The sequence below is a fragment of the Fusarium phalaenopsidis genome, assembly GCF_050370095.1.
Source record: "Fusarium phalaenopsidis strain FUZ10S chromosome Unknown contig_32292, whole genome shotgun sequence".
NCBI classification, from domain to species: Eukaryota; Fungi; Ascomycota; class Sordariomycetes; order Hypocreales; family Nectriaceae; genus Fusarium; species Fusarium phalaenopsidis.
In genome coordinates, this window is record NW_028145410.1 from 832,961 (window position 1) to 854,058 (window position 21,098).

Consider the following 21,098-nt stretch of genomic DNA (forward strand, 5'->3'; position numbering starts at 1 on the left):
TAGTGTCTGTCATGGTGTCTCGTTTTCTCATGTATGTTGTCGGGCATGGCCGGTCAAGGCATGAGGTGTGTCGGATGTCCATTTTGGGATTTTTTTCTTAGCACTTACTAGTAAACAGGGCGAAAGCTGCCACCCAGAAGGTCGTCATGGAGGGTGCGCTTGGGTTGGCATTTGCTCATCTTCTGCCCATCTTTGAGTTGAATCACATTGGAGGGTGTGGCAAGGTCCAATAACGTGCAGGACGACGAATTCAGTCGATACAACCAACGTCACCCTCAACTCTGGTGGCTTGCATATCGCAACTCTCGTGACAGGTATGGTCTGATTCCATCCACTCACACCCTGATGAGAAACAGCTGGGCTCCAAAGTGCAGCCTTGGGGTCTCGCTTACAGCTTCCACTCTGCTCTTGTCCCCGTTCAGCCTAGAAAGTTATCAAGTTGCCCTTTCTGCCTGTCTTATTCGGTGGCTTGAAGGATGGCGTAGACTACAACATCCCCAATCTATCTTGGCATGTTGGATTGATGATTTACGGATGGGCACTCAGCAAGCCGCACCCGTTTGAGACATGACGCACAGCAATCAGTGGACTTAGCCAGCGACCCGGTTCCTGGATTCTAGTCTACTGTAGGTACGCGTAAGTGCTCGCAGAGCGCCCCACGAGTTCGGCATATTTGTATCCACTGGCACAATGACCAGGTGCCTGTCAGGAATTACAAGATCTAGATCAGTGGATCGTTCAGCCTTGAGATTTTACCTCGATGGGTTCGATACGTCTACTGAGCATCCCCATCCAGAAGCTGACATTGAAAAAGCGGCCCAATTCCGAGCCATTGGGGGGCCTCAAATCTAGAAAGGCCGCATCTGGGGAGGCCTGGTTCGCGCATATCTGCAAATATGCCTCACCGGCCAAGGCTTGGCACAGCTGCCTGTCATCACACCACCATCGTGAGTTGAAAGTAAGGCTGTCTTCCTGTCATTTGAGGCCCCCCAGGCCTCCAGGGGACAGTGTTTGCCGTGGATGAAACTGTGCTTGTGTGTGAATCTTCCACTGCCATCGTGCACGAACACTTCAATATCATTCCACTCGCATGCAGCTCGATAGAGTCTGGCCTCATCACAATTCGAAACCAATCTTGTTCATTGCCATTGATTTCCGAGCAGTTCAATTTCCCCCTCACGCACCTACAATTGTCTTTATCCAATCAAATGACGAATATGCCAGCCTTGGCACAAACCCATCGATCCTTGTTCCAGGATCTCAAGAACGCAACGCGCAAGTGCATCGTCACAGACAATCACTACATCCCCGAGCAGACGCTCTTAGAGATCGTAACGCTGCCCAGAGTCAAGTCTGACCTTCGGTCGACCTGGAGCTGGCTGCGCTTACTGTTCTTCAACCGCGGCGTCGAGACCAAACTCCTACAGGCCAGAAAACTGATTGCTGTGCTCGCCATCATTGGCCAACTCAATGAGAGGTCCCTTAAAGCTCTCATTACGAATGCCCTCACGGATGATGACCTCCCCCTCGCCAAAAAGCCTGCATTGCAAACCCGCCACGGAAAGCCTTTCATGTTTCCAGGCTGGGAAGAAGCTGTCATAACCTTATTCCAAGAAAAGCAGTGGATAGTCCTGGCCTCCGTCTTGAACCTCAAAGAGGGTTATTCCGTTCATATCAAGATGGATGATAAATGCGCCCTCGAGTTGTCCAACTGTGAGAATAGGGGAAACACAGAATTCAGCCGGGTATTCTCTGCTGAGATTCTCTCACGGGTAAGTTTTCATGTCATTGAGTTTCTTATCCTCGCTAACATCAACTCCAAGGAGGAGGGAGTGAAGCCACGCCGCATTGCGGTCAAACATTTCCCTGACGAACCTTTCCCTCAGGCCCCCAAATCTCAAAGCGACGAGACTTACCAACAAGAGAAAGGAAATCTGGACAAGATCAAAGACATCGATAATAAACACCTAATCAAACATCTGGCTACTTGTGAGGGGATCCATTGCATCATCTTCCCATGGGCTGAACACGGAGACCTCAACCAATTCTGGAAATGCAAACATGACCGAGAACTGCCCATTTTCGTTTGGTCCATCACACAATTGGCTGGTCTCGCATCCGGCTTGAGAGACCTCCACGCCGTGAACTGCCGTCACGGAGACCTTAAACCATCCAACATACTCCATTTCGAGAAAGATGGGGGTATCCTCAAGATTGCCGACCTGGGGGTATCCAGAGTGCACAAAAAGGCAACAGATCAACGCCAGATGGAGACAGTTACAACTGCGTCGACTCGAGCTTATGAAGGCCCTGAAGCTAGTGGCCCGATCAATGCACCGAGGTCGCGCAAGTACGACTGCTGGTCGTTGGGGTGTGTCATCTTGGAATTCGTAATCTGGCTACTCTATGATCAGCGCGCACTTGACGGTTTCCACTCGTCACGGGATTCACTGTGGCATAGCTTCTATCGTTCCAAGAATCCTGATCCCGCCTCTGAAGGCCGAAGGACGGAGTGGTGGGAGAAGATGGAAAGACATCCGAATGTCGACGAGGTCATCAAGCTGCTGTGCGAGGATGCGCGGGTTACAGGCACCGCGTTGGAGGAGCTCATCAATCTCGTCGATTCAAAACTACTCTTGATCAACCCACAGAGTCGCCTCGAAGCTGCCGAGATCACCAAGGTGCTTCACAAGCTCGTTGAACGATGCACCGTAGGACAAACACCGTGGGTCAATAACGTCGATGCCCCTTCAGAAGTTCCAGCAATCTTCAGACAAGAACCAGCAACGACACCAGACGCTACTTATCAGCAAAGGGATTCAGAAACGATGTGAAGATACTGTTCTTCTCTTCTCTTTAGCCAAGAATGAACCCAGCTACCCAAATACTTGGGCCCTTAACACATCTTGCGCACAGTCTCAAACGCCAAGTGAGGCCCTGGTCGTTGGAAGGCTAGTGTATTCCTGTAGCATATTTTTAGTCTCTTTTAATTAACTCCTCAAATACTACTACCCCTCCGTTTCCGAGACATTTGATGTGCTCCGTCCTCCCTGGATACAAGCGATGCCTGGAAATGCACCTTGACCCCCTGAATGTCACGGAAGATATGACAGACAAAGCTGGGGTTTATGCCCTGACAGATCTATCTTCTGGTCTGGTTTCCGATCTGGGACTGATACCTCACCCCAAGGAATTCTTGGGATCCGGGCTGGCGAGGGAGGAATGGTCGGCACGGGACCAAGGGCCTCGATTGGGAAAAGCCAGAACCCTATGGCTGGCCGAATCGGCAGCTCGAGCTCATGGGGGAGTTGCTCAATAACCTCTTCCTCCTCTTTCTTGCGGGAATCCCGCAAGTTTTGCCTCCATTTCTCGTCTTTTCTTCGAACCCAACTCAGAGCGGCGTCTCGGTTGGCTATTTCGGGGTTGAGTTCTCCTTCACTTGCATTCAGTCTGTGTCCTTTCCATCCTTGGTCAACCGCAACAATACCTTTCCTAGGGGAGCAGCCGTAATGCCGCCCTCCAAAAGCTATCATGAAGCTGTATTCAACCTCGTGATCATGCTGGACCATGTGCCTTCTCAACAGCCTAAACCAGCGATAGATGAACTTCCGCGGGTCAAAGCTGTCCAAATATACGCTCTTCAGACAGTTTTCGATAGATGATCTAGGATCACCTGGGAGGCGATCAAACTTAGGGACAGCTGCCATGATGGGGCGAGAACGATAGACCTCGGAGTGTTCCTTACGGTCAGTGATCCTGGGGTCGCCGTCTAGGGCCCTCTGTTAGCCTGCGAAGATGAAAAGGCACAAATCTTCACTCACTCAAAACATGCGCTCGAGTCCCCCACGGTACAGGAACACAACACGCTCGAGCCGAGATAGGACCCTCTCAAGAGAGTAGTCCATCGCTCTATCCAGCGGGACAATTAAGTTCTCTTTGCTCAGTGCGAGATTGATAAGTCCGACATTGCGGGGATCCTGAACCCAGAGGTCCTCGACGAAGTTGGCAAAGAATCTGCCCCGGATTTCTAAGGTATCGAGCTCAGGATTAAAGTAGAGCGTCCCCTTTGCGTCCTGCTTGCCCCTCCAACGATATAGGCAAGGCAGCTGAACCCGATAGAAGCGGTGAGTGACGGCTCGCGATTCAGAACAAACAAGGGCCAGCTTGCTGATCGGCTGACACTCTGTCAAGATGATCTTGTATGGCCTCTCGTTGTCATCCTCGTCCGCTTGAGGGTGGGCTTCGACGTGCAATAAGCGCTCATGGTTGAGCTCAAACCCCCAAATGATCTGACGGACCTCGGGAGGGAGCCGATTAAAGTGGTGAAAGGAATCGGTCGCCTTGGAGCCAGACGCAGGGTTGAGGATTCCCAGGTTGCTGCTTACAACAAGAGACATGATGGCGTAGGTGTGATAGATTGTGAAGAATTGTGCAGTTGGGGATGGAGAGGGGTCGATATATAACTGGCGAGACATGTCTGGAGAGAAGGCGTCGCTAATACAAAAGACAAGACGTCGTCAACATTAGATTGGCGACGTCGTCGAAACTGAGTTCAAGATACCGTTAACCCCGACAAAAGCCGTCGCTTCAATGTAATGTAGCTTTGAACAAATGCACGATTCTTATCCTGGATCGTATGGTGAACTGTCCCTCGTGATGTAAATTTCCCCAACCAGCACAAGGCATCCCACAGTCATGGATATTGCAATGATGGGGAAGTTGACACGGGCAAACTCATGGTTCTGAACATGTATGTGCTTCCGAGCGAGAATGTCCCGCCAGAGAAGGCCAGCCAATGATGCGCTAAAGGCTGTGCTGAAAGCTCCGTAGTTGACGCCAAGAGCCATGCTGTAAACAGTGGCCCAGAAGGTTCTATCACTGATTGTGGTCCCGTTTCGTTCATGGATTTTCTGCCATGCTTGGATGATGCGGGATAACAGAATCGTGGTGCCAATGTTGGTCCCCGAAAACTATTTGCGTAAGTCAACGGTCCAATCCATCGTCTACCAGAAGCTTACATTGCATAGGATCACAGATATGAATCCCATTCCTCCAATACTACCAACCGTGCCAGTCTTGTTTGACCAGTGATACCAACCTACTGAGAAAAGTTCTACCCACCCCGTGCTGACCAAGGCCTGAACAAGAACAAACATAGCGAAGGCAAAGGGAACCAAAGCAAACGGTAGATGTGACATGACCGCCATGACAGTAGGGAATGTTTCTTGAAGCCACTCGTGCGCGGTAGAAGAGTATGACAATAAGTTGGGCCGCTCCTCTTCTTGTTGTGAACCGATCTGCCAGGATTCATCATGCAGCATCTTCTTCATGGGACCGGGCAGTTGTGACAAGGGCTCAGGTCCGGGATTGCTTGATCCGCCAGATGAGGGATTATTACCATGAGGCTTGGCCGCTGGTATCGGTGACTGGGGAGACCCCGATATCGTGACAGGACTATTGTCGCCAGTTCCGGATAGAAGCACCTTGGGAACCGGGCATGGCGCATCCGGAGTATTCTCGGCTGATAGGTCCGTAAGAGTGATGCCCTCAGCTGTCTCTGTGCCCCTTGAGGGATGACTGCTTGCTGTGCCATCGTTGAGGAGCGTGGACTGTCTACTAGCTGGAGCTGCTTCCTCGATTCTTCTCTCTTGCCGTGCACGCTCAATCATCCCCCGATAATTGGCTGCTGTCTGGCGCGTCTCTTCTCGATGAAACCACCCGAAAGCAAGGTCCCAGCACAACATGACAAACGCCGCAGGCAAAGTGACCCAAAAGACATGATGCTCATTGTTCTTAGCACTTGCAGCGTTGATCGCGAGGAGGGTGATGAGTGTGGCGGCCATTATGACCGCGCCAAATGTTGCACCCTTTTTGTCCAAGAAGGGATTCATGATCTCTTCAAGAGGAACACCCGGCTGGCTGCCCTCTGCCGTGTTGCCCCGCTCTTCTGCTTGACGACGCACGTATGGAATATTCGGGTTAACAGGGTCTCCGGTTCCAACCCCGTTGGGCAGTGTGTGCATCTCGATTGAAGATGGGATAAGGGACTCGTCCGCAAAGACAACGTAGAGAAGGAATGGAAACAAAATAAGGCCCGTGACGATGACTGGGACGATCATGTTGGCAGTGTATTCGATAAACTTGATCTTGAAGGCTCCGGCAAGGACCAGATTGGTCGGGTTCGAAGACACAAGAATGGCGGACGCGATATTGGCGACAGCGAACTGTGTATGAATCCACGCTCTAGGATTTTCGATATTCTTGGAGGCGCGCGTCATGTAGGCGAGAAACGCCGTCCCCGATAAGATGATAGGATCGTTGCCGACAAAACTGCCCAGGACGAAGAAGAATGCGTAGAGGTAGAAGAAGAGCTTGTGACCAATCTCGCCACCCCATTGCAACACCTTGAAGGCGAGCCATCGAATGAGACCTGAAGCATCGATAGAAATGGCTATGTAAGCCAGAGTGATGAAGAAGACCATGATGTCAAGAGGGTTGATGTTGTTGGCGCCAATGGTACCATCGTGGACTTCTCGGCGCCCAATGGCAGAAATAGCTAGTAGGAAAAGGTCCGCGATCAATGGAGCAGTGATGAAATTAAGAGGGAACTCAAAGCAGACAAAATGCTTTGAAAATTTCTTCTTGTTGGCGCCGTTGGAGTCACTAGTAGATTCGTTTACATCATGAGCATCCTCGAGGATCTCATAGCGAAGCCGTGAGGGAATTATCCGCAGCCTGACGAGTGACCCAAGAAACAGCCTGACGACAGGCCTCGGCACGTAGAGAGGAACGTGGAATGGAAATAGCACGATGATATCTACACTAGGCGTCAGTAAGCAGTACCCAGTCTGTGAGGGCATACTTACTGGCGATAACAAAGGCGATCAGGGTCACGATAGCTCGCCATTGCCCGATGGCACTTGTGTCAACCAGGCCAGACATTGTTTCACTTTGAGGGGAATACGCGTTCATTCCCTGAGGGTGGCATCTTTCTTCTTTATCACGACACGACAAATTCTGGGCTGCAAGCCCCGCACCCAGTACGACCCCACTCCTCGCTTTAGGCTGAGCTAATTCTCAGCACATCGTCATACAAAAGGCACATCTATTGTTTGCAAGGTTGTTGGTTGTTGAGGGTTGCATTTGTATAAGGGCTTAGAATGCCCTTATTCATCTCGTTTGTATTGGATAGTATCGATGGCTTCACTTTCACTAGAAGAAAAGCTAAGCTTTCATTGTACCTGGCTCGAGGCAAACAAAGCTCGGCTTTCAACAATGATTCAACTACCTCGCTTAAGCATGGTACACCTGTTGATGCCTAAACATGCACCTCTACCCTATCAAAGCACTGAAATTGCACGAAGTGGTGTCACAGTCAAAGCAGGCTGTCCTTGGCCACATAACGAGTCACGCGGGTCCAGAAATAAACGAGACACCAGAACATCAATAGAATTAGTTGCCTGGCCCCTCGCGAGCATAATAATTACCTAAAGATATATCATAACAAACGTAAAACTTTAGAGCTTCTTTACTTACTCTTACTATACTCTATCTATTATCTTTAGGGGAGGATAAACTAAAGGGTTTATCTAAGCGTCTCTCTTTTTTCTCGACCCGGTTGCAAGTGTCCAGGGTGGTGTGATAGCCTGTTCAGTTGTGTTACCGTTGTATTATTTCTGTTCAGTTGCCCTGAAGCCTCCACCCCCTGGCCTTATGTAGCCTTTTTTGACCGAGATATGATAGCCTGGTTGGTACCTCTACTTGAGAAGTAAGTAGAAAGCACTCTCTTTTCCTTCACCAAGTAGGTAGCCTACACAACGACCGTTTGTGTTCTCCCAGATTTGCCAGCCTCTCGCCCAATTAGCTACAAACTGTGTGGCTATGTTCACTCAGCTGAATTTAAGCGATACCAGAAGTGCAAATACCCAAACCAGGCTCCAGAGTACGGATGGACACCGAGGGAATGCTCACGCGACCTCTTGCCGAAAATGAAAAGGAGCTTTATTTCCACTCTCTTGCTTGCCATGTCATGCACGTGTCCCACTGCCGCTTCTAACCTTTCCTAATTTCATCACCGAGAGCTGTGGCAGTGCTCACGCAAAAACGAACCATGCAAGTGGCATCTCAACATGCCGCCGTTACCTATTGACGCTTCGGATGACGATCCGTTGCAAGTAATCTGTGCTTGGCCTGTGTCGGGCCAATACGGCTTTGGTACTAGAATTCTGTAAGTCTTGACATTTGTGCCGCAAACACGCATGATATTGGCAAACTGCTAACCGGTACTGCGCCTCGACTGCACAGTTACTACGTCCTCATCGCGACTTGTCTTGCTGCGAGAGGAAAAGACTGGCTCGTGACTCCTTGTTTAGCCGCAGCATTGGTTTTGCCAGCGGTTGCTGCTTTTCATGGCATTGTCCTTGCAGCACTCCATAATCCCCGTGAGATATATCCCCCAATGTGGCCGAGTTTATCGAGTTGCTGATCTTTCTAGATGCGGTTGATATGGACATCTTTGGCGCCTTTCAGCTCTGCTCTGTCGGCATTATTATCGCTCCAGTGACTGTCATGATGTCCCAAACCTATTTCAACGATCCTGGGCGGAACACTATATTTATGTGGACTTTTCTCCAGCTAGTCGGTCAGTTACACCCCACAATTCAAAGACCAGCCACCCCTGACAGTTTCTATGCAGGACTGCTCTCCTTAGCTGTCGAGTTTTACCGGATCAAAACGTCTGATTGCATTCAAGGCAACTCGAAACCCTTTCCCTCTTCGGACCTCTCCAGTTTCCCATACGCTGAAGGAAACAACTGTGGTCTGATCTGTTCAGTTCAAGAAGGACCCTCTTCACCCATGAGAGGCGGCTCGGCGAACAACATATACGTGATCCCCGCGCCCAACACGCTCACGTTTGGTGCCGCTACCCTCCTCGCAGTAGCTTGTTGCATTCATGCTGTGCTATGTCTTGTAACGATGTGGGGCAAGGTGGTAGAGACCAACTGGAGGAGGAACTCCACAGCGTGTCCCCCCGAACGAACGGGCAATTGGTTGGATAAAAAGATTGGATACTTTCTCAGGATCCTCGCGGCTCCTGTTTTCGGGGGCGTTGGGCTTGCAATCCTGATCGTTGGCGAGATCAACTTCTTCAGTTCTCAGGTCCAGTACCAGACCGAGCCGATGGCCAATGTCGGTAAGTATGCCTCCCCCAACCCCTCTTCATAGTTCATATGCTCACATGCGTCGTGTTCGTGGAGGCCAATGGGCTCCTGTAGTAGGCACCAGCCTAGCAATGCTCGCCTCCCTGTATATGCTGTTAGCGAACCATCTTCATCCCCCTAATCATGAAGGGATCATTTCAAAGCCCGGGCAGCATCGCACTACCCGTGTTTCATCAGCAAATCTGTACAGGCAAAAGGTCCAGGATATACTCTATACGGTAGGCGAGGCTATTGGCGCTCCATCCTGGCGTTACTTCACTGAGCCAGTCAGTGATCCGACTAGTCCCGATAGGATATTGGTACCAGGCGAAGAGTATCGAAATGATAACCTCTCCAGGGGCGATAGTGAACGTGGCCGGCAGCTAGGGGAGTATAGCCCCACGCGTTCGAGAGCCAGTAGCTTTGTCAGTAGTGCTTGGTCAAGCTTGAGCGTGACACACTCTCCGACGATGCCGCAAGCTGCTGTTCTGCCGTCTGGTACACGATCGAGGACAAGGTCAGCCTCTTTGGATCCTCAAGCTCTTACAGCTCATTGCTAGATACTATATAAACTTTTCCCTAATATATTACTATGCCTATTATCTTATGCTATAACGTACATGATAAGCATGTGTCGCAGGCAAGTATGCGTCGCACTTGTATTTTTACCTTAAAAGAATATATTAAAAAAATTCTTTAAAATTTAACTTAAGCTTTCATAGGCTAAAACTAGAGAGTTAGGTGTCAAATGTAACGATGTATTATATATTGTTGTTCTCTGTGTGTTTCTCGGCGAAGCCTCGCAAAGGGGAAGGCGCATTTCTGCGACTTCCCAATTGAGCCTAGTGTCATCACATGACACCCTTCAAGGCATGTTGCAGGCTGTCACATTTGACACCTGGTACACAGATATCCTAGCCTTAGTCAGATGACTAGAAAACCCCCTCTTCTCTCGAGAGGGGCCGGGAGGAAGATCAAGCAATAACATCATTACTTTTGGCTCCACATCGTGTTATTTCATATTATTCTGATCGAATATGCCGTACGCTATCCAACAATATTTTATACCTAGTTTTAGAAATTCAAGGTTTTGCTATTTTTGCCTATACAGTATAGTGCGACGCATACTTGCCTGCGACGCATGCTTATCATGTACGTTATATGTTAAATTTAGAAGTCATATATATCTCTTAATAGTCTATATAATCTATATAAAAAGATCTTTTTTCTATCTAGTATTTTATATAAAATATTTAATTCTAGAATAGTCGATAATCACGTGTCGGGTGCGATGTATCCGATGTTCCTCGATGACAGAGGGTCACTAGAGCACTGAAGGGAATCCAGTGACGCTTAGCGAGGGAGGCGTGTCCTCAGAAGATAGGGGCTCAAAGAAAGACTCCCGACACAAGTGCCGATGTCGCTTGGCTTAAATAGCCTGTTTGTGTGGCTTAGAGGCTAGGACAAAACTTCTGTAAGCGACCTCTTTAGCGAAGATGCGATCGATCTGGGCGGAACCTGCACGGGCTAGTGTGAGGTCCGAGAGCACCTGACATGAGCAAGCCCGAAACCAAGCCTTCGGCGGCCAAACCACGTGCGTCAGGGGCTCCCGGGACATGCCGGTGCAAAAGTAGTCCGTGATTAGAAAAGTCGGATCTCCAAGGAAGGCGACTCAGACGCCAAGGTCCCGGTTGGCCAACCTTGATGAATACAGGCTCAGCAGGGTGCAAGGATGTTAACGTGCCTTGCGTCTCGAATGCCGAATTTACCGAGACATTACCATTACACCCAATGCGTCGTCTGATATCCCTGATCAATTGTAAATACGTACACCAACTCCAGATCTCCCCCGTTAACTAATTACCACGAGTTCTTCCTCACTCTCATTTGATTGAGTCTTCTCCTGCTTGACCCATGAGGAATTATATTTCCCCATTGATATGTCTTGGGCCCCTTCGTTGCCAGTCTCGCACACCATGGCTTTGCCTGACTCATTCCGTCCCTTGAAAGCTGTCAAGCTGAAGAGATCGCCGTCTTTCTTTCTGCCTCTGGTGCCTTCTGAGTCTCCCATAAACCCTCTTGGTTCATGTCGATCCGAGTCCTGTAGAATCGAGGGTCCTCTCGTCGAGAGCCCAAACTTGGGGCCGATGATGCGGAAAAGGGGACGGAGCGTAGCCAGACTTCCAGCTGTGATGCCGAGTCCTCCTTCAACCGTCGACCAGATTGCAATGTCCAGTGTCGCGTCTAGAGACATATTAACAAAGTGATTCCTCGACGTGCCATTGTAATTTGAGTACGTACAAAGAAAGTCCGGATTCTTGAAGTCCTTAACGTAGCCGAAGCGAACAACGACGGCGGCGCTCGCGCTATAAAGAGGCGGGTGAGCGATGTCGCCAGGCTCCAAGTAGGGGAAGAGGGTACGCACACGCATGCCATAAGCATAATGGGAATGAGGGCGATCTTGCTTCGCCTGTTCATGTTCAACTTTAAGATCATGGCGATTGGCAGCAACGCAAACGTGAAGTCGCAGAGGACGGTGAACGAGCTGTATATATAGGTAATCGTGATGATTATGTCCACGTTGATGCAGGAGCCGGGTTGTTGTCGAGTCCAAAAGAAGGAGATGGGGTTGCACTGGAATAGTGTGATGAAGAAGAATGCGACACAAGTCAACACTGTGACTGTCATGGCGCTATAGATGATGTAGATATCAACTCGGCGAACAGCAATTCGGAGAAGAAAGAGGCCAATCGAGATTTTGCAGGTAATCATGGTGATGCAGTACCACAGATAGCAGTGCCACCAAAACTGAGTTCTGTCAATTCCCAGTCGCTACTGCATACTGGAGTCGTCTTACTTTCATTGCCAACATGATATCGCTGTCTTTAAGATCCCAGTAGTGGCGCCCGGTGCCGTAGCGGACGCCAAGAAGGGTGAATACAATCAGAATAAGAAACGAGACCTGGCGAATAAAAGATTAGAAGGATCTAAAGACAGCAGAAAGAAATACTTACAAGAGCTCCGACCATGACCCAATCGTCGAGCCCGAAGTTCCGGACGATCCGTAGCCTCACATAGCATCTCAACGCAACAGCAATGACAGTCGTGGTGATAAAAGTTGCACAGACTGCCGTGAGCTGTGGCCCGCGATTTTCAATAGTCATGACTCTTCAGCAATATGCAACCATGTATGTCGATGTAATCTCATTTCACGGGAGTCGAATCGATGAGCATAAAGTGCCCCTAAATACAATTCCAAGCCGGGCAAACTTCACTAATAATATCTCCACTAGCATGACTCGAGTTGGCGATGGACACGGGATGGCTTTCGCCACAACTTCCCACGGGTGAGGATTCGCTTAGTGGCGACCAAACTATAAAGCGCCTCCAGGAGGTCTAAGCGCTAAGCTAAGAGCACTGTTCTCTGTTAATTTCCGCACAGCTTCGAGCCCATTCCGCGTGGGACGATGGAGGGGCCGGTGTCTTGGTACCTCGTGGCTCTCAGGGCCACAACGGGGATCTAACCTACCGTGGTCCACCTCCTGTCCCGGTTAAGCCGGCCGTGACTCTCAAACTCTTGCTTTGTCATCCCAACGACGTCTCATCCGCCTGGTGTGGGCCGATCCGAACCATCAAGCATGAAAGCTAGGCACTGCCTCCAACGGCTCGCGAAGAGCAACCACATATCGGCACGATGCAGACTGATACCTGTCGCTGCACTGATTCGTCGGGACCTCGTTTCGACGTAAACACGGTTGTCCACGTCGCACGTTCCTTGTGCGACGACATGTCATATAACATTGAGCCTTGCCTAGAAGGCTTCAATAAATGGCTTCCAGTTGTTGATGGCCCAGCAATGATGACAAGAAGTCATCAGCCACAACAGCAAAAGACACAGTTATTAATACATGACGGCATCAAAACCCGACACCGTAAAACACCGTAACCTAAGACCCCAAAGTATGAGCCACGTCTTATATCCAGCCGCACGAACCTAGCGGTGATATGCGACACGTCTCTATACAATAGCTATTGTAAATCCTTCCCCCGGGCTGTAGTTTAGTCGTGAGGGCCATTAATTTGTCAGTGGGGCCGTCGCGTCAGGCTTCCTTTTCGTATGCTTGTCGAACGTTTCCCTAGAGCATTTAAAGTAGCCAACTCGTCGATAAACACCGACAGTACCCCCTGCAAACTCAAGAATGAGGCCACAGACGAACCCATTTCCTCCGCCCCGGATAGGCGTGCTCGTTGAAAGAACTGGGATGTAGCACATATTGGTCAATTCCGGCGAGTAGATTGCCAGTAGCCTTTGATGGTTGCGGAGGTGGTTCTCCAGACTCGAGACGGTTGGCGGCCTAGCTAGAGAAGTTATCAGCAGCTGGGTTCTAATATCTCTTGGAGTCGTGCCAGACAACGACAGCGGTGTGCTTGAATCCACGACCTCGTCTTCAAGCAAGGATGTATCTTGCTCATATTCATGCTTGCTAATATCATCCCAGTCCCAATTGATTCCCCAATTCTCGTCAGGCTTAAGCGGGGCCTCCATACCCGGTGAATAACCAAATCCTGCACTTCTGTACATGGGGAATAGTGGCCCGGTGAGATCGATGCGCCCACCTTCGACTGCCCCAGTCACGTCGTGTCCGCTGAGGTTGACATTGGCCTTCAGGATCTTGACATGCGTGGCCGCGTCGAGATCTACCGGGTTGTCGAAAGGTCAAATCTCAGCACAGGGGAAGTTGTCAATCTTCTCGTCCATGTATTTCGGCAGTACTGCCTCGCAGTTCAATGATGACCATGACCAGGATGGGCTATGGTTCTACCGAAAGCCGTGCTTTTTCTTACACTCGATGATACAGGCATGGCGCCAAAGGAGCTGACTAGGTATGAAGTTCTCCCATAAGCCTGCTGCGTAGTTTCCCAGCACTGGCTGTAATTGCTTTGCAACAGCAGACACGGCGGGTAGTCAATCTTGCGGGAAGGTTATGCCGAGTGAAGTGAAGAAACCAACGGCCTGGCTCCACCTGTCAAGACACGGTAGCCTGCGATCCAAAAGGGGTGAAGGCTGCCTCAAGTCTGGAGGAGCCTGTTGAATATCCCTCCACACATCTTTCACCATACTCCCCCCGCAGGTCAACACGGGGTGGCTTTCCGACCTCATCCCTCTCGGACACCCCCAGACGAACTCATCGTCAGTGCAGTGGAGGATCCGCGGAGCGAATAGACGCTCTTGAAGGACCCATGCGCGCTGGTTCAAAGGCGCCATATCCACAGCCCATTCGGAGAGCGTGCGCATTCTGTTGCACCATTTTGGCTGTGACATGTTCATGTTTGTTTCTGCCATGTCAATGTCCGCAGATACGACGAGATTGCCGTGGACCAAGGGTTGCTGTCAGTCTGCGCTGTGCTTGTGGAGGAAGCCAGCACTGTTGTTGATAGCTGCCGACGCGGCAATGCACAAATATGAGCCCTCGTAGATAAATCCCATCTTTGCTGACTCGCGACGCCAGTCATCCAATGAGTCCTGAATAATGCACAGCGAGTCAATCCAGATATAGGGAATCTATAAATGACGAGCGAGGATGACAGCGTCGTAGTATAGTCTAGGAAGTTCTTGGAGGGAAAGTCCTTGCCTCAGAGTCATTGCCTTACTTTTGTTCAGTTGCGGCTCGTGAGTATTGGCCCAGCAATGAGAAAGGGTAGCATATTTGAACCGACGAGTCTGTTTCTCACCGGTAAGCATGCTCGTTTCGACCAGTAGTATCCGATCTGCGGACTGAATGTTGATGAAGCGTGCCGGGGCTTGCTGTGATCGGTTGGCTGCGTCTCTTCTATGTTCAGGATGGTCCTCCTCACAAGTGCGTAGCCAGATTCCAAACAGCTTCCAAGTTGCCGAAGAGGGTGTTTCCTGTTCCAGGTCCATCAGAGTAGTCAATTGACTCTGGGATAAAGGAGATGAAGGCATCACATCAATGAGAAGAGATGCGAGCACATCACCTCTCAGAGACTCATACGGCCGTGGCTGCGCTGCCGAAGGTCGGACCAGTTTCCCGTGAACATCGAAAGTCATCAGTTCGCCCGCCTGGAGAGGTTCAGTAGACGGAGGCGGTGCGGGGCATCTGAGGGTCAGGCGGTAATGGTTAATGCACCGGTTACTGAGGTGGCTCTCCCACGAGTCGAGTTCTATCGTAGCTGGGCGCTTCAGCCACTCTTCAGCTAGACCATGGTTAGAGAGCCTTGATCGAGAGTTCAACGATTGAAGCAGCCAGGTGCACATGAGACAACCCCGCAGAGAGGATGCACATAGTTCTGTGCGGACTGACTTGTGCGGCATGGGATTGCGCTCGGGCAGCTCAAGGAAAACTAGCGAATCTTCGTATCTTCCCCCGTTTTCGAGGGTGCTGACATCGGGAAGAATCCTCATTGCTACCTTGTCGCTTTGATCCGAGTCGTCTTGCTCGCTGTCGCCTCGACCGAACTTCCATTCAGGCCACTTGGGTTCTCCATCTCTCAGATCCAAAACCCTTTGGAGTATACCCCGGCAGTCAGAGCATAAGTTTGACACGGCCTTCCGTTGAGCTGCTTCACCGGACACGTCAGTGTATGTAATCTCGTTACCGCCGAAATCTTTCATCGCGCATCTGTTGTTACTCAGTGACGGAAAAAGCCTTTCAAGCTTTACAATGTCCAGAAAGGATGTGGCAGGTACAATAGTTAGATGGGAGCTGATAAAAGGGTTCAATAAGCAACTCGGGCGGGAGGAGTCATTCTCATCGAGAATGAGGGGGCGAGTGATATTTTTATCTCCTCAGCAAAGAAGGCTATGCATAATGGCTATGTTAGGCATCAATGGAATGAAGCTTTTGTAGTTGCATAATAGGTTATAATTAATGAAATGAGGGTCCTTGTTGGTTGATCCTGCAGGTCGGTCCCCGGTTAACCAGTATACTACTATCCTACCGTCTAGTACACGGTCGAGAGCAATATCAGCCTCTTTGGACCCTCAGGCTCTTACAGCTCATCGCTAGACAACATTTAGAACTTTTCTTAGTCCATCACATGCCCGGTTCATGTTGTGAATTTGATAGTTGTAGATTTCTCTCAACACCTAGTCTATGCCATCTGTACAAAAAGAGCTTTTTTCCATGCGGTAGTGTACATAAAAGATTAAAAGCTAGAACAGTCGATTCAATGGAATTCCGAACGCCTTGGTAAGTCGACATACCATGCGAGTTTATGCAGGACATCAGGTGCGTTTAAGAGGCGTGCTCAGCAGCCTTCTTAGCAGCCAATCGAGCTTCCTCGGCGGCAACCATATCTAGAAAAGGTCAATTGTCTGTTCTTGGTATGATATAGAGAAAACTTACCCTTCCAGAGGTCCTGACCCTCGTACTCCTCCTTGTGCACCTTCTTCTCAATGAGCTTCTTGTGCTCGGGATCATTGGGATCAACAACCCAGATGGTCTGGAATCGGCTGTTGCCCTCCTTGAGATCATTCATCTCAAACATGGCTGAGATGATCAACACGGCGAGTGTGAGGCCTTGTGCGTAGACACGAGCTTGCACAACCTTGTTGGCCGTGTTCATGGGTGATCGGCCCACAATGGCAAATGCAACACCCATTGAAGCCAACCATGATGCAAAAACAATGGTGTATCTCTTTTCCCGACCGTACTCCATGAATCGCTCATAGGCAGTCTGATTTTGTCGAATCAAATCCGTGGCGCGAGTAGCCTCGTCCCTGTAACTGTATCTTGGGTCTTGGGCTTTTTGGTGGGCAATGCTCCATCGTTCAGCGTTGACGATGGCGCCGAATGTGCTAGTGGATGTGACGAGGAAGGACTTGAAGGGGAGGGTAAGACCGCGAACAGTCGCGTAGCGCTTGGAACCGAAGTAAACACCAGCGAGACCAAGGGTCGCGCCAAATACACCACCAATCACACCGCCCTTGAGGACCTCGGCGTAGTGGGCTTCCTCCTCTTCCTTGGTGAGAATCTTCATGATGATGGTTTGTTGTGTAGTTGACTTGAAGTGGGGACAAAGAATGGAATGAAAAAAGGTGTGGAATTGGTTGAGTGGATGTTATGGTAGGGTATCTTGGCGTGTAATGATGAATTGTCGAGAAAAACGCGGGTAGAGGGCAAGACGTTTTAATATGAGGCGAGATGACTGAAGAGGCGAAAACTGGAACCGGGAAAAAATCGTGCTGTATACAGTGTACGTAAGGCGCGGTTCACGGGCTAGTTAAGGCGTTTGGCAGCTTATTCTAACCGTTCAAATCGTACGATGGTTGTGAGGGTGTGTGTTTGAAGTCTGAGTGGTTGCAGAATGAAGGTCTACCTACCGGCGTTATATGTGTCATTCAACGCGCACATTTCAATCCATTTTATTTTTTATTTCTACTTCTTAACATTCCTCTTCTCTCCACCGTCATCATTCCTCTCGTCCGTCTGCGAAATGACTGATACACGGGCTTGACCGAACGATGCCGCAAAATCCTTTACCTTCGGCGCTCGGAATGCGGCGATTGCGGCGTCTTTGCGGCGGCATGTGCGGCATCGGGGGCGGGTGCGGCATAAGCGGCAAGGGTTATCGCCGCGGAGAGGGCCGCAACCGCGGGATCGAACTTGTCGCCTGATTTATTGGTAATTTTCGAAAGCTTATTCATCTCATGTGTATTCGTCAAAGTTTTCATTGCTTGTGATTGCCATTTCCGACGCGATTGGTTGGTTTGATTGGTCAGATTGCCACGCTTCCACCCCCAAGCCATGCAGCCATGTCCATTCAAGTTGACTCAGAATCTTTGCATTCGGTTTTACTCGAACTGGGCTTATTACACCTCATCAGAGCCTGCTTATTCAACCTCGGATCTGTCGTCATAAAGGAATCCTTTGCGACGAGAGATCCGAGAAGGATACTGTCTTGGCTTCGACTTAAATGCCAGAGTACCCCAAGCTGTTTCAAGGAAAGTTAAAGACATCAAAGCCTAGGTGCTCTATATTTTGTACTTGTCAACCTTGTATCTTCCCTGCTACCACCCATCCCAAGCCTAAAAATGAGTATCGGTCCACTGACACTACATCCGACATGGTGTCAATGCCTACCCTAAACCTTTACTATCATCCCCTGTGTCGCGTCGCCTCTTCCATTCCTGATAATGCTTTCTGGGTCTGGTGGTGTTTTGATGCTCCTGAGTTATCTAAATAATTTGAGGCGAAGCAACGGTATTCTTTCTCTTGTCAGTTTGTCAATTTCACTTGAGCGTGGCATGTAAATGCTTAGCCCACACAATGCTTCAAAAGTGGGTCCTTTATAAAGTGGTTGCTGTAAAGTGGCATATTTTACAAAGTCGTCTCGCTTCCCGAGAACCAAGCCTCCTGCTGATTAGAAGTTTCCGAGAACTTAGAACAGATACGGTATCCAGCCCGCTAGCTGCTACATAGGTACACGGGCGCCTAGGAATGTAGCACCACGTTTCGTGGGTTCCAAAACTTGGGTTAAGTTACCTCGATAACTGTGGCTTGGCCCAGCACACCGCCACACTGCCACATGCGCCGTCCCCTGTTTTCTGTGATTTCCTCGGCCAGGCATCAATCAACCTCGTCTGCTTGACATACGTCTATCCAGCACTGCATCGAACGAAACGAAGCCAGCCAACAGGCCACAGCGAGGCAAGCCAAGCATCAACGACTCGTACTGAGACTCCCAAGTTGACTTCTGAGAAAAGGCTGACTTTTCACGACTGGCAAGCAACGAAACACCTAGCGACGTATGTCTTGATCGCTCGGAGGTAGCAGGCGTTGCAAGTGGAATAGCTAAATATAGAGGCCGTCATGGTATGTTGGAGACCTAGCGTTGGCAACTTAGGCTGACATGCTCCTAGGGGTGCACCGTTGAGGATCTTGATCCTGACTTCAACCAGACCAAATGGCGGGAAATTTCATGTTGTACTGCATCTCCATCAGGTGCCGAATTTGTCGGTTTCTCTTTCAGCCGGAAGACAAAGTTATCGCCGGTAGGCTTGCCCACGATTGCGCAACAGCCTACAGACTGACCTGACGTGCAGACCTGGATGGCCGATTATTTAGTGAATTCCCCTTTGGCTTAGGCTGCACGGACAAGGACCTCAAGGTCCACCTCCGACCGTGCAACCCCAGTTGTAGCTGGTGTAAACAGCACGACAGTGGCCGAGTCCTTGGCTATCACGCTGGGCGTCTTGAACTGACTTCGCTGCCCTCTGGCGCCTTTTTGCACGCCACGGAATACTCGTTCGAACCGGATGCTTCTGAAGAGTACAGGCGCCGGAGATGGACTATTGCTCTCCTCGCTGATGGAATGAGCAAGATGCACTTGCCTGTACCAACAGAACTTCTCCTTCATATTGCACAGCACCTTATTCGCGAATGTGCTACAGCTGCAGCTCAGCAGGCGTGGCATGAGCGCTGCAGCCGGGACAGTGACGTCGATATATCTTTGGAGATCTGGGCCTAGTATGCCCACATAGAAGGTGTCCAGTACGTTTCGTACTTATCGAACCAAGCCGTTGAGATATCTACAGCCCGCCAGATTCTGGTGGCGGGCCGTCCCTCTCACTTTAGGCAGAGTCAAGATGAGATCCGACGAGAGTCCTTCATCCCAAGCGCACGACCCCATATCTATATTCGTTAACATAGCGGAAAGGGTCTGAAGCTTCACCATGCCATTTCGACACCGGCTGTCTCCACCAAGTTATGGCGTCAACCGATGACTCTACCCGAGTTACGAGACCTTCATTTCTTGACGTTTTCTCCCGATCATGCCCCAAAAATAAACACGTTTCGGATGCTTCCTCTAGCCCTCAACGATCCCGATGTGATAGGATACTCTACGTGCTGGGACAAGATACTGATGATGCTACACGCACACAGGGCCGGTGAGAATTTTGCATTTTACAAAAACCTATCGGCATCGTATCCCCGTGCTGTCTGGATACACCTACCAATGAGCTCTGGGGAACGCATCTCAGAGATTTGGGGCCGTCGTGGTAAGATTCACAGCCACATGGGTCTATTGGAAAGATTCGGCCGTCTACTTGCCACGCGTAGTCTCGCTGACAGGTGGAAAGTTGAGGACAAACAAGGCAAGACAGACCGCTGTCGGTCTTCCCATATCACCCCGTCTGTTTCTGCAAAATGGGCGTATTCACCCGGCTTGGACGCAGCTATTTGCTATTCCAGAAACACCGAGCGGCCTCTTCTTCAGCCACTCACGTCTGGGGGTCCACCTGCTGAGTGCCAAGGAGATGGGCAATCCGAGTGCTACCATGTCGATGCCTGCACCGATGTCATATCCACAAACACACGGCATTCTTGACTACTGCTACTCTGCTGCGTCTCTCGTGGAGGTAGTAGAGGTCACACCCTGCCAGGTCAAGTTGGCAACCCATTCGAATATTAGCGGTCTGATTTTCCAGTATGCAAATGGGGAGCGGGCATGTGTCGGTGAAAACAGACTGGATTATCTTGGTGAAACTCTTCTGGTGCGACCCCAGAGCAGACTTCATCTCGCCTTCAAAATGGACCGCTCTGTATGGCACCATGCAACTAGGGTCTGGCTCGACAGCACTCTTGACAAGGGGTCTCGTGAGTGGTTATCTTTGCCCTGGACAGGCGTGCTTGAATGGTGGTTTGCCCATGGACATGGCAAAGTATACCATCAGGGCAAAGAAAGCCCCTCGTTATTTAACTAGATCTTAGCCAGGCGATACCCCCTGTTTATCATACTTGGGTCGCTATCATCGCATGGATACCCCAGTCCTTAGGTATTCAGAAGAGAAACTAAGACTTCTGGCAAGGCTTAGCTACAAATTATATGCTTATTACATGAGTGTGTGATTACGGCCTCGATGTTCCAGTTAAC

General features: G+C 50.1%; 5 protein-coding genes across 5 annotated transcripts; 1 reads left to right on the plus strand and 4 right to left on the minus strand.

The window, feature by feature from the left end:
- Positions 1-1,217: 1,217 nt before the first annotated feature.
- Positions 1,218-2,834, plus strand: LRP88_04574 (protein kinase family protein; the record flags this gene model as incomplete). Its single annotated transcript, XM_083241146.1, has 2 exons — positions 1,218-1,772; positions 1,824-2,834. 2 exons carry the CDS (start codon positions 1,218-1,220, stop codon positions 2,832-2,834), a joined length of 1,566 nt encoding a protein of 521 aa, XP_083102294.1.
- A 987-nt stretch (positions 2,835-3,821) lies between these two features.
- On the minus strand, positions 3,822-4,397 carry LRP88_04575 (2EXR domain-containing protein; the record flags this gene model as incomplete). The annotated part of the gene is made up of 1 exon (XM_083241147.1): positions 3,822-4,397. The coding sequence occupies one exon, from the start codon at positions 4,395-4,397 to the stop codon at positions 3,822-3,824; it is 576 nt and encodes a 191-aa protein (XP_083102295.1).
- Positions 4,398-4,622: 225 nt separating this feature from the next.
- Positions 4,623-6,942, minus strand: LRP88_04576 (uncharacterized protein; the record flags this gene model as incomplete). Its single annotated transcript, XM_083241148.1, has 3 exons — positions 4,623-4,970; positions 5,019-6,817; positions 6,867-6,942. 3 exons carry the CDS (start codon positions 6,940-6,942, stop codon positions 4,623-4,625), a joined length of 2,223 nt encoding a protein of 740 aa, XP_083102296.1.
- A 4,110-nt stretch (positions 6,943-11,052) lies between these two features.
- Positions 11,053-12,229, minus strand: LRP88_04577 (uncharacterized protein; the record flags this gene model as incomplete). Its single annotated transcript, XM_083241149.1, has 5 exons — positions 11,053-11,444; positions 11,502-11,566; positions 11,626-12,008; positions 12,058-12,162; positions 12,215-12,229. 5 exons carry the CDS (start codon positions 12,227-12,229, stop codon positions 11,053-11,055), a joined length of 960 nt encoding a protein of 319 aa, XP_083102297.1.
- A 4,227-nt stretch (positions 12,230-16,456) lies between these two features.
- On the minus strand, positions 16,457-17,201 carry LRP88_04578 (HIG1 domain-containing protein; the record flags this gene model as incomplete). The annotated part of the gene is made up of 2 exons (XM_083241150.1): positions 16,457-16,518; positions 16,568-17,201. The coding sequence occupies 2 exons, from the start codon at positions 17,199-17,201 to the stop codon at positions 16,457-16,459; spliced, it is 696 nt and encodes a 231-aa protein (XP_083102298.1).
- Between the last annotated feature and the right edge of the window lie 3,897 nt (positions 17,202-21,098).